Source organism: Nycticebus coucang, chromosome 4 (genome assembly GCF_027406575.1).
Source record: "Nycticebus coucang isolate mNycCou1 chromosome 4, mNycCou1.pri, whole genome shotgun sequence".
Classification (NCBI taxonomy): Eukaryota; Metazoa; Chordata; class Mammalia; order Primates; family Lorisidae; genus Nycticebus; species Nycticebus coucang.
The window spans coordinates 59,848,854-59,862,385 of record NC_069783.1 but is presented as its reverse complement, the minus strand read 5'-3'; the positions used below and the strand labels follow the sequence as shown (position 1 = coordinate 59,862,385).

Sequence of the window (13,532 nt, the reverse complement as noted above, 5' to 3'; positions counted from 1 at the left end):
GTTAGCTGGGGGACAGCGCCTGTGGCTCAAAGGAGTAGGGCACCAGCCCCATATATCGGAGGTAGCAGGTTCAAACCCAGCCGTGGCCAAAAGCTGCAATAAAATAAAATAAAATAGGTGAGTGTTGTGGCTGGAGGCTGAGGCAAGAGAATCTCTTGAGCCCAGGAGTTTGAGGTTGCTATGAGCTATGATTCCATCACACTTTTTATCAAGAACAACAAAATGAGATTCTGTCTCAAAAAAAAAACCTGTGGTTAGTGCATGTTTTTTGTTTACCTTTAAAGGACAGTAAGAAAGTCTTAAAAGTTATTGGATTTTTTTTCATTTTTCATTTTCTTTCTAATAAAAAAACCCTCAAAACATTACTTCATAAAAGCTTTTGAGTTTTTATTTAGTAATCAAAAGCTTTGTTTAAGCTTAGCATAATGATACAATTCTCTTTTTGTGGTTTTCTACTTCAAAGTTTTCTACCATGTCTATAGCTTTATATGTATCTTTTACATTAAATATATAGCTTTCAAGGACTTTCTGAAACTATACTTAAACCCGCATTTTGTCTCCTAACATCAGATACTACTCTTCTCTTAGTCTTTTCTATATAGGCACCCACTATAACTACAGAAGGTGGTGGGGACTTACTTATAACGGGCGCGCTCCTCCCCTCCCCCATTATCTTGTTGACAGTATAATAAGAACGCTGTCCCAGAGAAGCTCAGTCACTTAGAATATTTTCCTCCTGTTTTTTTCTTTTTCTTCAGAGGAAGAAGAGCTCAGAAGAGCAGCCCCATCACCTTGTAAGTTGAGTCTTAGAAATTTATAGCAATGTGACTTAGTTTTCTTTCGGTAATCTTCTAGAGTTAATTGATTTTTATATAATAGTGTATTTGTATAAAGAGTCATAAAGCTTATTTTGAGAAGGCAATATAAACCTTTAACTATTGATCTTACCCATTTTGCTTAAAACCATTAATATGTTGACTTTTAATTGAAATCATGTAAATCCTCTTAAACATTGGCAAATGTTACAATATTTTGAGATTATATTTCTGGATACTTAGTTTAAAACTTTGGTAAACAGCTCAGAATATTATCATTCTGTTAGATTTATGTCAATACAAATTAGAAATAAAGAGGCTGGTGTGGTGGCTCATACCTATAATCTAGCACTCTGGGAGGCTGAGGTGGGAGGATCCCTTGAGGTCAGGAGTTTGAGGCTATCTTCAACAACATAGTGATACCCTATCTCTACTAAAAATAGAAAAAATTATCTGGACATTGTGGCAGGGCCTGTAGTCCCAGTTATTCAAGAGGCTGAGGCAAGAGGATTGCTTGAACCCAGGAGTTCTGAGATTGCTATGAGCTAGGCTGATGTCATGGGCGGCGCCTGAGGCTCAGTGAGTAGGGCGCCGGCCCCATATGCTGAGGGTGGCGGGTTCGAACCCAGCCCCGGCCAAACTGCAATAACAAAAAAATAGCCGGGTGTTATGGCGGGCGCCTGTAGTCCCAGCTGCTCAGGAGGCTGAGGCAAGAGAATCACATAAGCCCAAGAGCTGGAGGTTGCTGTGAGCCGTGTGACGCCACGGCACTCTACTGAGGGCAGTAAAGTGAGACTCTGTCTCTACAATAAAAAAAAAGGAAGAAAGAAAAAAATAAATCCTCAGTCTGTGTGTATAACTAAAAAAGAATGAAATAAAAATAGAATATATATTTTATATAGGGTCACCTGCAGCTAGCCCTCAAAGCAGTGATAACAGTGATACACATCAGAGTGGAGGGAGTGACATCGAAATGGATGAACAACTTATCAATAGAACCAAACATGTGCAACAGCGACTTTCAGACACAGAGGTATGAAAATAAGTTTTTCTTCTTTTAAAGGGATTTTTGGGGGTCCTGGCATGTTTTATCATTTTAACTGGAAATACAAACAGAATTTAGTTTTAGGTTTCTCCTCTCCTTTAAGTAGTATTTTCAATGTGCTTTTAGTTTTTAATTTCATTTATATAGTTCAAAGGAATGTGACAAAACCATAGCAGCCCTTAAAAAAGTACAGCAAGGCCAGGTGGTATGGCTCACACCTATAATCCTAGCACTCTGGGAGGCCAAGGCAGGTTGGATCACCTGAGCGATCATTTGAGGTCGTTTGGATCATTTGAGGCCAGCCTGAGCCGGAGCGAGAGCTTGTCTCTAAAAATAGCCAAGTGTTGCGGTGGGTACTTGTAGTCCCAGCTATTTGGGGGTGGGGGGGGGCTGAGGCAAGAGGGCGGCATTGTGAGACTCTGTCTCAAAAACAAAAAAGTACAGGCTGGATTGTGGTGGCTCACCCCTGTAATCCTAGTACTCTGGGAGGCCAAGGCAGGAGGAAAGCTTGAGCTCATGAGTTCGAGACCAGCCTTAGCAAAAGCGAGACCCCTGTCTCTATTAAAAATAGAAAATTTGAGGCAAGAGGATCGCTTGAGTCCAAAAGTTGGAGGTTGTTGTGAGCTATGATACCATAGCACCCTATCCAGGGCAACAGCTTGAGATTCTGTCTCCAAAGAAAAAAACAAGTACAGTTTTTGACACCAGTTACTTTTTTCTTATTAATTTAAATATTTGCTTACATCTTTTTGTTTCAAAATACAGGAATCTATGCAGGGAAGTTCTGATGAAACTGCTAACAGTGGTGAAGATGGAAGCAGTGGTCCTGGTAGCAGTAGTGGACATAGTGATGGATCTAGCAATGAGGTCAATTCTAGCCATGCAAGCCAATCAGCTGGGAGCCCTGGCAGTGAGGTACAGTCAGAGGACATTGCAGATATTGAAGCCCTTAAAGAAGAAGATGAAGATGATGATCCTGGCCATAATCCTCCCAAAAGCAGTTGTGGTACTGATCTTCGGAACAGGAAGTTAGAAAGTCAAGCAGGTGTTTGTATGGGAGATTCCCAAGGCTCATCAGAAAGAAATGGAACAAGCAGTGGAACAGGAAAGGACCTGGTTTTTAACACTGAGTCATTGCCATCAGTTGATAGTCGAATACGAATGCTGGATGCCTGTTCACATTCTGAAGACCCAGAACATGATATTTCAGGGGAAATGAATGCTGCTCATATAGCACAAGGATCTCAGGAGTCATGTATTACACGAACTGGGGACTTCCTCGGGGAAACTATTGGGAATGAATTATTTAATTGTCGGCAGTTCATTGGTCCACAGCATCACCACCACCACCACCACCACCACCACCACCACCACCACCACCACCACCACCATCATCATCATGATGGGTAAGCCTGCTTCAAAATAAAGATTTAGCTTGTATTTCCTTTTGAGGCAAGTATTATGGTCTGTTCATTTGTAATTTATTCTATATTAGTGCTATTCAATATTAATAGTAATAGCATACAAACTAGAAATGCAAGTAGGTAATTTTAAGTTTTCTAGTCGGTACATTTAAAAACAAAATGAAACAAATGAGATTAAGTGTATATATTAATTCAATAATTTCTACAATAGCATTTCCACATATAATCAGTATAAAAATTAGTAAGATTTTTATATTCCTTTTTTTTTTTGAGTCTTCAATATTTAGTGCTATTTTCTACCTATAGCAGATCTCAATTTAGACTAGCCAGTTTTCGTGTGTATAAAGGCCACATATGGCTTGTGGGTATCATATTGGACAGCATGGATTTAGGTCTGTTCTTATACTGCTTGTAATAATTGTCTAAAAGCAGATAGAGAATGCTTGTGGCAATTTCCACTAAACTATGATGATGAAAAGAGAAATGTTATGACATCTTCTAATTTTGAGATATTAATAAGGATAAGCTACACATGAAGGTTTTTGATTATCTATAATGTAAACCCATGATATTTAGCAATAAGTGATTCTGTCACTTACTGTGGTGATACTGTCTTTTGACTATAGTACTTAATTTTTCTCATCTATAAAATGGGAACAACAGTACCTGTCTCATGGGTTTATTGTGAGGGCTAATGTGATCAGTTATAAGTAAGAGCTCATTAAATGTTAGCTAATGTTTATTATTTTTATTGCAAGTGATAGTAGTTGAATTGACCATGAGAAACAAATATGCTATTTGTCAGCATGAGTTTTCTAAGACTTGAAAATTCATCACATCTTCCTGAATTTAGTTTAGTGGTTTTGGTGAGTTACATATCTATAAACATTATTACTTTTTTTCCTTTTCCTTTTTATTTTATTTTTATCACTGACACATCCATGTTACAGTTTTAGTTGGTTTTTTTTTTTGAGATAGAGTCTCACTTTGTTGTCCTCAGTAAAGTCCCAGGGCATCACAGCTGACAGCAACCTCAAACTCTTGGGCTTAAATGATTCTCTTGCCTCAGTCTCCCTCAGTCCAAGCAGGAGGTACTATAGGTGCCCGCCACAGCGCCGGGCTATTTTTAGAGATGAGGTCTCATTATGGCTTAGGCTGGTATCAAACTTATGAGCTCAGGCAGTCCACCTGCCTTGGCTTCCCAGAGTGCTATGACACATCTTTTTTTAAGGCAGTATTTTTCAACCTTGTTATTATTGACATTTTGTGCCAGATAATTTCTTATTTTGAATTTGTAGTAATGTGAATGTTGCCTTTGTACTGTAGAATATTAGCCAACATATCTATCCCCTATCTCTAGGTTTCAGTAGCATCCCTCATAGCATCCCTTAGTTATAACAACCAAAAGTATTTTGTGCATTTCCAAATGTCCTCCCTACGGACCACATTCACCCCTAATTAAGAACTGCTGGCTTATCATCTGACATTACAGATAAAAATTTTAAAAGTTGTCCCCAGCACAACTCATGATGAACAAAGCAATTAGTATATTACACTTGATCTTAGCCAAAAGGCTGAGAAGCGATGCAATTAGTACAGTACAAAACTGAGGTGCAATATTACCAGTTTGGCACATTGGAAATCTTTTAGTTTTTGACACCTACATCTACTGCCTACCCCAGAAGACCTAATGATTTAGTTTTTTATTTCAGGTCTTCCCATATTCTGTGTTATTATGGTACTACTTGTGAGTCTCTAAGTCAACCCTGAACTTCATGTTATTTTTTATTCTTTTGTCTCTGCATCCTTTAGCATACTCAGAACAGTATGTTTTAGAAGTGACTGCCTAATACATGTTTGTTGAATTAAAAGTTCCCCAATTAACTTAATCTAGATCGCATCTTTAAATTGAATAGTTATCTCATTTGAGTCTACAATTGTATGAATAAATGGAACAAGTTTTATGGTTTCACTTTATGACTTTGAGTTTGTAAAATAATATATAATAGTGAGTATTACTAGTCTTGCCTAAAACTGTTCCTTTGAAGTTGTTCTAAGTGGGGTGTGTTAATAGGCTGGGTAATATGTGTGTAATTATTAAATATTTCTGACATTGTGGGTTTTCAGTTGTGAAGCTCCCAATGTTATATATTACTAAAACATAGATATACCTTTGAGTGTGTTGAGGGCCGATTACTTTGAGGGGTATTTTTTGTGTTTCAATTTGTGATTATTAACTTTATGCTTTTCTCTGTGTTGTAGGCATATGGTTGATGATATGCTAAGTGCAGATGATGTCAGTTGCAGTAGCTCCCAGGTCAGTGCAAAATCAGAAAAAAATATGGCTGATTTTGATGGTGAAGAGTCTGGATGTGAAGAGGAGCTAGTTCAGATTAATTCACATGCAGAACTAACATCTCATCTCCAACAACATCTTCCGAATTTAGCATCCATTTACCATGAACATCTTAGTCAAGGTAAGGTTCTATATATTATTACCTTTCTCAAAACAGAAATAATTTATATTACATTAAAAGGAATAACAATTTTTGTTGTGATATTTAAACCCTTGTCAAAATAAGCTTCATGTGGTAGTTTTCTTTCCATGGGAACAAAATTATTATAAGTACTCTGTCACATATAAATTACACCTGCAGTTCTATCATGAGATGTTCAGCTGAGAATCGAAATGTATAGTAATAATATGAAAGAATTATGGCTTTGTATTTTAGAAAATGGCTATATTGGATTTTATATTCAGAAATCTTAGGACCTATAAATAATAGGTCACAAAAGATCACATATTTGATGCCATTTATATGCAATATCTTGAATTGGCAGATCTCTAGTAACAGAAAATAGATTGCTTGGGACTGGAAAAGTTGTGGGGAGAGAGAGGGTGATTGTTAAAGAGAAAAATGTTCCTCTTTTTCTTTTTTTAATTATTTTTTATTTATTTATTTATTTTTTGTCACCCTCAGTAGAGTGGTGTCACAGCTCATAGCAACCTCCAGCTCTTGGGCTAGGGTGATTCTCTTGCCTCAGCCTCCCAAGTACCTGCGACTACAGGCACCTGCCACAACGCCTGACTATTTTTGTTGCAGTTGCCACTGCTGCTTTAGCTGGCCGGGCCGGGTTTGAACCCGTCACCCTCGGTATATGGGGCCGGCGCCCTACCCATTGTGCCACAGGCGCTGTCCTATTGTTATTTTTTTTTTTTTTACAGAGTGTTTCATCTGTGATGATGAAAATGTTTGAGAAAGGATTGTTCTAATTAGTCTAAATTAAGAAAAAGTTATCAGTGGAGGATAGAGGAGATTAAAGAATAGTAGGAGATTAAGGAGGAAAGGGGAAAAAAAAATTAAGAAAGGGAAGAACAGTTTAGAATTGATAATTTAAAGGTCTTTATGCAACCTCTTAATTGGTTAGGTACCATCAGTGTATGCTAGCCTAGTAAATGGGTTTTGGAATGGCAGTACATTATAATATAAGTAAACCTGATGGATGGTGTTTATGCTATAAGGCCATGATTGGAGTGGGAGACAGAACTTGTGGACCTTGGCAAAAACTTAACTGATTTCAAATGTTCCTTGTATATAATTTATCTACATTGAGTTACCTTGACCTTTTTATTGTTACTGTGGTTGTTAAGAAATGAATAGGTTAAGATTGAGGTCATTAGATTGAATTTGATGCCATATGGTCACCATTCTTCTCATATTTTCTTTTTGATTATTTGACCTTTTTTTTTTGCAGTTTTTGGCCGGGGGTGGGTTTGAACCCGCCACCTCTGGCATATGGGGCTGGCGCCCTATTCCTTTGAGCCTCAGGCTCTGCCCCAGTATTTGACCTTCTTTTATACCGAGAGCTAGAAGTTGAACAAAATGATAATATGTATTAATCTCTCCAACTCAACCTTGTATTATATATTTTTATATAGAATACTATATAGAATTCTCCCAACACATTAAGATAATCAGATTTAAAAATAAGGAAAAAGATTTGAACTGATTCTTCATAAAAGACGCAATCAGTAAATACATTTTCAGTGTCAATGAAAACATTCTCAGTATCTCTAATCTGGCAAATGAAAAGTTAAAACCACGTGAGGTACTACCATATACCTGTTGGAATGGGTAAATTTAAGGGCTGATGCTAGGATGTGGAACTGTCCCCCATTGTTTTTAAGTATAAAACACAAACACTTTGGAGAAGTGGGTAACTTCTCACAAAGTTAAATAAATACCTACCATATGACCCAGCAAATCCTACCCTGTGTTTTTCTCCAACAGAAATGAAAATCTATGTCTGCAACAAAATGTTTATGTTCATGCTTGCTGCTTTATTCATAAGGTCCTCAATTGGAATTAATTGGTATATTCACATGTGGAATTCCACTAATTAATAAAATAAAAAGAACTTCTGACACATGCAACACTGAGATGAATATTAAAAAAACATTCATAGCAAAAGAGGTTAAATAGTACATACTATTTCTCAGTGTTAAACGCAATCCTACAACAGTCAAAAGTAATTTTTAATGATAGACATCTGCTCAGTGAAAGCTTAGTGTTTAGGGTTGGGGGTTGATTGTTAAAGGGTGACGAGGGAATGTTCTGAGGTGATAGAAATGTTCCCTGTCTTTGTTATTTATGTACATTATATCTTAATAATTTTAAAAGGTAAATGCCAAAACAGCCCCTCCCCCAAAACAGTAAGGCACAGACTGGAAGAAATGTTTGAAAATTATATATCTAATATATAATTAGATAATATCTTGTATCCAGAATATATAGGAACTTTTCCAACTCAGTGGTAAGACAACATAATTAAAAAGTGGCAAATGATTTTACTAAAGAAGGAATATAACATGAAAAGATTCTCAAAATCATGTCATTAGGAAATTTAAAATTAACAATTAAAATGACATTCCACTATACACCTGTTAGAATGGCTACAATTAAAAAGAGTGATCATACCAACGTGTTGAGGAGGATGTGGAGAAATAGGTGCTCTCATATACTACTGACGGAAATATAAAATGAAACAACCACTTTGGAAAATGTTTGTCAATTACTTAAAATATTAAATATGCACATAGTATATATATTACCTGGAAGTTCTCCTAGGTATTTACCCAATAGAAAGGAAAGAAATCATACAGAGACTTGTTGCACACGTTTTTGGCACCATTATTCATAATAGCCACAAATAAGAAACTCCCCATAATCTCCTTTAACTGGTGAATGTATAAACAAAATACAGTATTTCTGAATCAAGGAAAATGATTTCTTAAAAGGAACCTTAGAAACAAAAGAAGCCAGGTGTAAAATATTACATATTATATAATTCTATTTACATGGAATTTTCTAGAAAAGGCTAATTTATGGAGATGATAAAATGAGTTAGAAATAGGGAATGTGATCACTGATTAACTTTATTTAGGCATAAAGAAATGTTTGGGGAAAGTGAAAAATTTTCTAAAATTGGATTTTGGTGTGGCGCCTGTGGCTCAGTGAGTAGGCCCTCCCATATACCAAGAGTGGTGGGTTCGAACCCAGCCCCGGCCAGACTGCAAAAAAATAGCCAGGTGTTGTGGCAGGCGCCTGTAGTCCCAGCTACTCCGCAGGCTGAGGCAAGAGAATCACCTAAGCCCAGGAGCTGGAGGTTGCTGTGAGCTGTGACACCATGGCACTCTACCGAGGATGACAAAATAAGACTCTATCTCTAAAAAAATAATAATAAAATGAAATTGGATTGTGGTGATGGTTGCACAATTCTCAATTCAATAGGGTCTTTGTACATACACAATTCAGTAGATGAATTTCATGGTAAGACTTTGAAAAAAGCATTTTTGTTTTATATTATGTAACTAGTGATTATTCAGCCTGTCACCCAAGAAGTTTTTTTTATTTTCTTTTTTTTAACACTGTCTTGCTCTGTTACCTGGGCTAGAGTGCAGAGGTGACATTATAGCTCACTGCAACCTCAAACACCTGCAGGTGGCCCTCCATATCCTCAAACATAGCCCCTTGATCAAATCCAAACTTCATAGAACTAATCCCTTTATTAAAAGAATTTGTTCTGTAAAATTTGGATTTAGTCAAAAGACTGAGCTCAAGGATCCAGGCAGCCACACATCACCCCCAAGGATGCACATTCCCCACCCATAATCCATACCGCCAAGCTTAGCTAAGTTTTCAATTTTTATGGAGAAGGGCTCTTGCTATGTTGCTCAATCTCGTAGCCTCAAACAGTCCTCCTATCTTTGCATCCCCAAATGCTAGAATTGCAGCCCAGCCTTGGATTATTGTAATAGATACTTTTGATTTAATTGATTGTTTTGGGCGTAAATTATCTTCAATAATTTTTTTAAATGTAGGGATTATAAGAGACTATACAGAAGGTTATTTAGAGGAATGTCCCTTGGTTAAAGAATTATTTCAGATAAGTTTTATCTTCTTTAATTCTAAGTATTTATATACAATTCTTGACATGGGAAAAATATCAAGTAATGATATTTATTAGAAATAGCAAAGAAATTATGGAAAGAATATTTTATTTTAGACTTGCCAACCTCTAGTACTATTCATTTCCATTCATAAGGTAAGTATTGTACTGGTGTTGTATTTTTATTTTGTGATCTAAAGAAGAGCATTATTCTTATACTTTCGTTTGTTAACTTTATGGATGCTATAATTTCCAATTTTAGTCAGCTACATTCTTCTTTAGTGTATTGTGTTTTGCCCCTTCAGGACCTGCAGTTCATAAACATCAGTTTAACAGTAATGCTGTGACAGACATTAATTTGGATAATGTATGCAAAAAAGGAAACACTTTGTTGTGGGATATAGTCCAAGATGATGATGCAGTAAGTTATTTAATAGAGCCAAAAGATTACAAAATTTCAGCAAGATGCAATTAGGATAAATAATAACTTTATGTACTTTTTTTGTAGGTTAATCTTTCTGAAGGATTAATAAATGAAGCAGAGAAACTTCTCTGTTCCTTAGTATGTTGGTTTACGGATAGACAAATTCGAATGAGATTCATTGAAGGTTGCCTCGAAAACTTAGGAAACAACAGGTAAAGAGGAATTTAAAAATTTTTATGCAGTAAAGTTCTTTTTGTGCATTCTTATTTACCAAGTGTGGTGTTTTCAGAGTATTTAATATACCCATATCAATTTATTTTTGGTAATTATGGATTTATATAATGTAGAGACTTTTCCTTCACAGAGATCATATTTTGTCACTTAGTATTGCTTTTATTAGCACTTTTCAGCACTCTTGGTAGATCTCCTCCAAAAGAAACAAAGGAATAATATGTATTCTTTTCTTGCTGCTGTGAACACAGCTGTGATTACTGTTTTCAAATTGCAGTTAAATGTCCTTAAACTGTCTTATATACAGGAGGCTAAATAAGATAAATGAAATCAAACTTAAGCTAAAATATAAACATATTGGTAACATTGTTTTTTCATTTGGGTGGAGTTTTTGTGTCTTAGCTTCTGTAGTACATTAAAAATTAGGTTAGTAACTTATCAAGTTATATTCATTAAATATTTGCAGCTCTTTGTATATCAACCATACCTTAATAACGTGTTCTTTAAAAAACAGAATTAGTTTAATGTTTCTCTGTAGTTTAAGTTTTGCCTCATATTTAGGTACTTCTCATTGGGTTCAGCTGGTTACAAGTTTCTTGATTTTTAGTGTTGTTTTGTCAGTAAAGGGAAACATTTTCAAGTTTTCCTTTACTTATACTACTTCAATAATGTTCTGTTCTTTCGTGTAGTAAAAGCATCCTGGTGTATATGTTGACAGTTTAGTTATTAATACATTGTTTTCACCTCACACTTGAGCAGGCCTGTTATAAATGTCTGGTTTCATATAATATGTAAGTGCCTCAAAGATTTTTTTCAAATTGAATTAGAAAAAGTGTATTCAATATTTTATTTTTTATTTCTCTTCTTTAAAGGGTTATTATTTGAGCAGTCATGAATAATGGAAAAATTACTTATTTTCAAGCCACTGATAGGACTCTTAGTGGATTAATTGCCTCTTTTGGCATATATTCTTCAAAAAGAATTCTTTTATGGCTGGGTATTATGTCATTTATGTAGATTACTATAAAATGTTAATTTTCTTTTAAAAGTCTTTGTGAAAGCATCAATTTTCTTAAGGTGGTTATATTTATGTTCCCTATATGTACATCTGCATACCTTATGACCCAGTAATTCCTCTTTTAAGTATGTGCCTAATAGAAATTTATCCAGATGGTCACCAAAAGACACATTCAAGAATATTAATAGCAGCACTTTTCAAAATAGCTAAATATTCTTTATCCAATGCCAAAAAAACAGTAGCATGATGGATAATTACAGCTGTTTATAGAATGAAACACTAGATATCAGTAACAGCAAATGAACTACTACAACTACATGGAATGATGTAGATTAATCTCATACTGTTATATGAAAGAAATCAGGCACAAAAGAGTACATCTCCATTCTATTATATTTATATCAAGTTTAAAAACAAGAAAGTATTGTTAATTGTTAGGATAATGATTCCTCTTACGTTGTTAATGGTAGGAAGGTACATGTGGAGGCTTCTGAGATTCTGATATTGATTTCTTGATCTGGGCACTGGTTCCATAGATGTGTTTACCTCAAAATTTTGATCTGTGCACTTAGATTAATACACGTTTTTGCGTGTCAGCTATACTTCAGTGAAAAGTAAAAAGACTGGATGAAAGATAAAATATGCGCAATTAAGAGTTCCTTTTTCAAAGATTATATAATGATATGGGCACATATTTGCAAATCCTTCTGTTCAAAAGATTGCAAGAAATAAGTCATAATGTAATCTCTACAATATGGTTATTTTTGGGAAGATAGAGTTATTTTTTCTTCATGCCTTTTGTTTATCAACTTTCTACAGTGAGCACACATTTCTTACATAAGCAGGGAAATTCAAAAGAGACAAAAGGAAAAATTTGTGTGTAAAATGAAAAATTGTCAGTCTGGGACTTTTTTATTAAGGCTTTATTTGTCTACCCTCAAATGAAGATAAATCATTTTTCATTTGTCTGAGGTAATCCCTATTCCACAGTCTATGGTTTATTGAATATCTAGTAAACATAACTATTGTGAAGTTAATTTTGCCTTCAAACGTTGCTCCTTGGAGGATTTTTATATCATACAAGTCTTAAGGTGAATGACATTAGTAATATATGACAATACGTGGAGTGTAGTGGCATTTTTAGTTTGTATGGTATGCAACATGTCCTATAGATAGCAGCTGAAACTAGTGAAGTTTTCGTGTAAACATCATTAGTCTGGGTTTCCTGGTAAACCAGTTCTAAATGGGGTGTTTTCCCCCTGCGAGGCAATGTCTGAAGATATTTTTGGTTGTCAACACTAGTAAGTGAGATAGGGTGTTACTTCAGGCCAGGGATGCTGCTAACACTTTATAATGCAGAAGACATCATGAAACGTAAGAATTTCCAACCCAGAATGTCACTGGGGTTGAAAAACTCTGTTCTAATCACAAGGTTGCTTTCTCCAGACCTAGCCCTCTGAGTTTACCATCACATTAAGAATGTTGTATAAGGATGCTGACAAAAATAGAAACGTTTTTTCTTGTATCTAAATAAGCACATTAGCTATTCCAATTGTAACTCCTTTACCACAGTCCTGACATTTGACCAGAAAAATGGAAGGTATATGTCTTTATGATGTCTATTTTTCATCTACTTAAAGAAGATTTGTTTCTGTTTCTTTTTATCTTTACTGTGCTAACCTTTTTGTTTTCTGTTCTTGCTATGGTTGCTAGACCTGTCAGTGTTTTGCTTGCATTTCTCTCTCTTTCTCTCCTTCTGTCTCTTTCTCTTCCCTCTCTTTCTAAGGGTCTTGTTCTGTCATCCATACAGTGGCAAAAAGTATTTGCCTTGCTTTTCTATGGTCATATTTCAATTTATTTTAAAAATGAACTTAGGTTTTTTTCTATTTTAACTTTTTAGCAAGCAGAAGATGCTGAATAAAGTTGCCTTTGGGGGGGAATGTTAATATAAACTAGTTACTTCTAAGGAAACCAAGCTCTCTCATAAAGCCCTCATAATTCTACCATTCTGTATATACTTTTTTTTGATATAGATTCATTATGTCACCCTTGGTAGAGTGCTCTGGTGTAATAGCTCACAGCAACCTCTAACTCTTAGGCTTAAGTGATTCTCTTGCCTCAGCCT

General features: G+C 35.4%; 1 protein-coding gene across 4 annotated transcripts in view; it reads left to right on the top strand.

Annotated features, from left to right (window-relative positions):
• USP34 (ubiquitin specific peptidase 34) overlaps positions 1-13,532 on the top strand; it is a 276,477-nt gene that overhangs the window by 97,865 nt on the left and 165,080 nt on the right. For all 4 annotated transcript variants that reach the window (XM_053589538.1, XM_053589537.1, XM_053589535.1 and 1 more), the window contains exons 13-18: positions 759-794; positions 1,718-1,848; positions 2,626-3,266; positions 5,547-5,761; positions 10,040-10,155; positions 10,243-10,370. In XM_053589538.1, the coding sequence (XP_053445513.1) occupies positions 759-794; positions 1,718-1,848; positions 2,626-3,266; positions 5,547-5,761; positions 10,040-10,155; positions 10,243-10,370 (1,267 nt within the window). The remainder of the gene's footprint in view (positions 1-758; positions 795-1,717; positions 1,849-2,625; positions 3,267-5,546; positions 5,762-10,039; positions 10,156-10,242; positions 10,371-13,532) is intronic.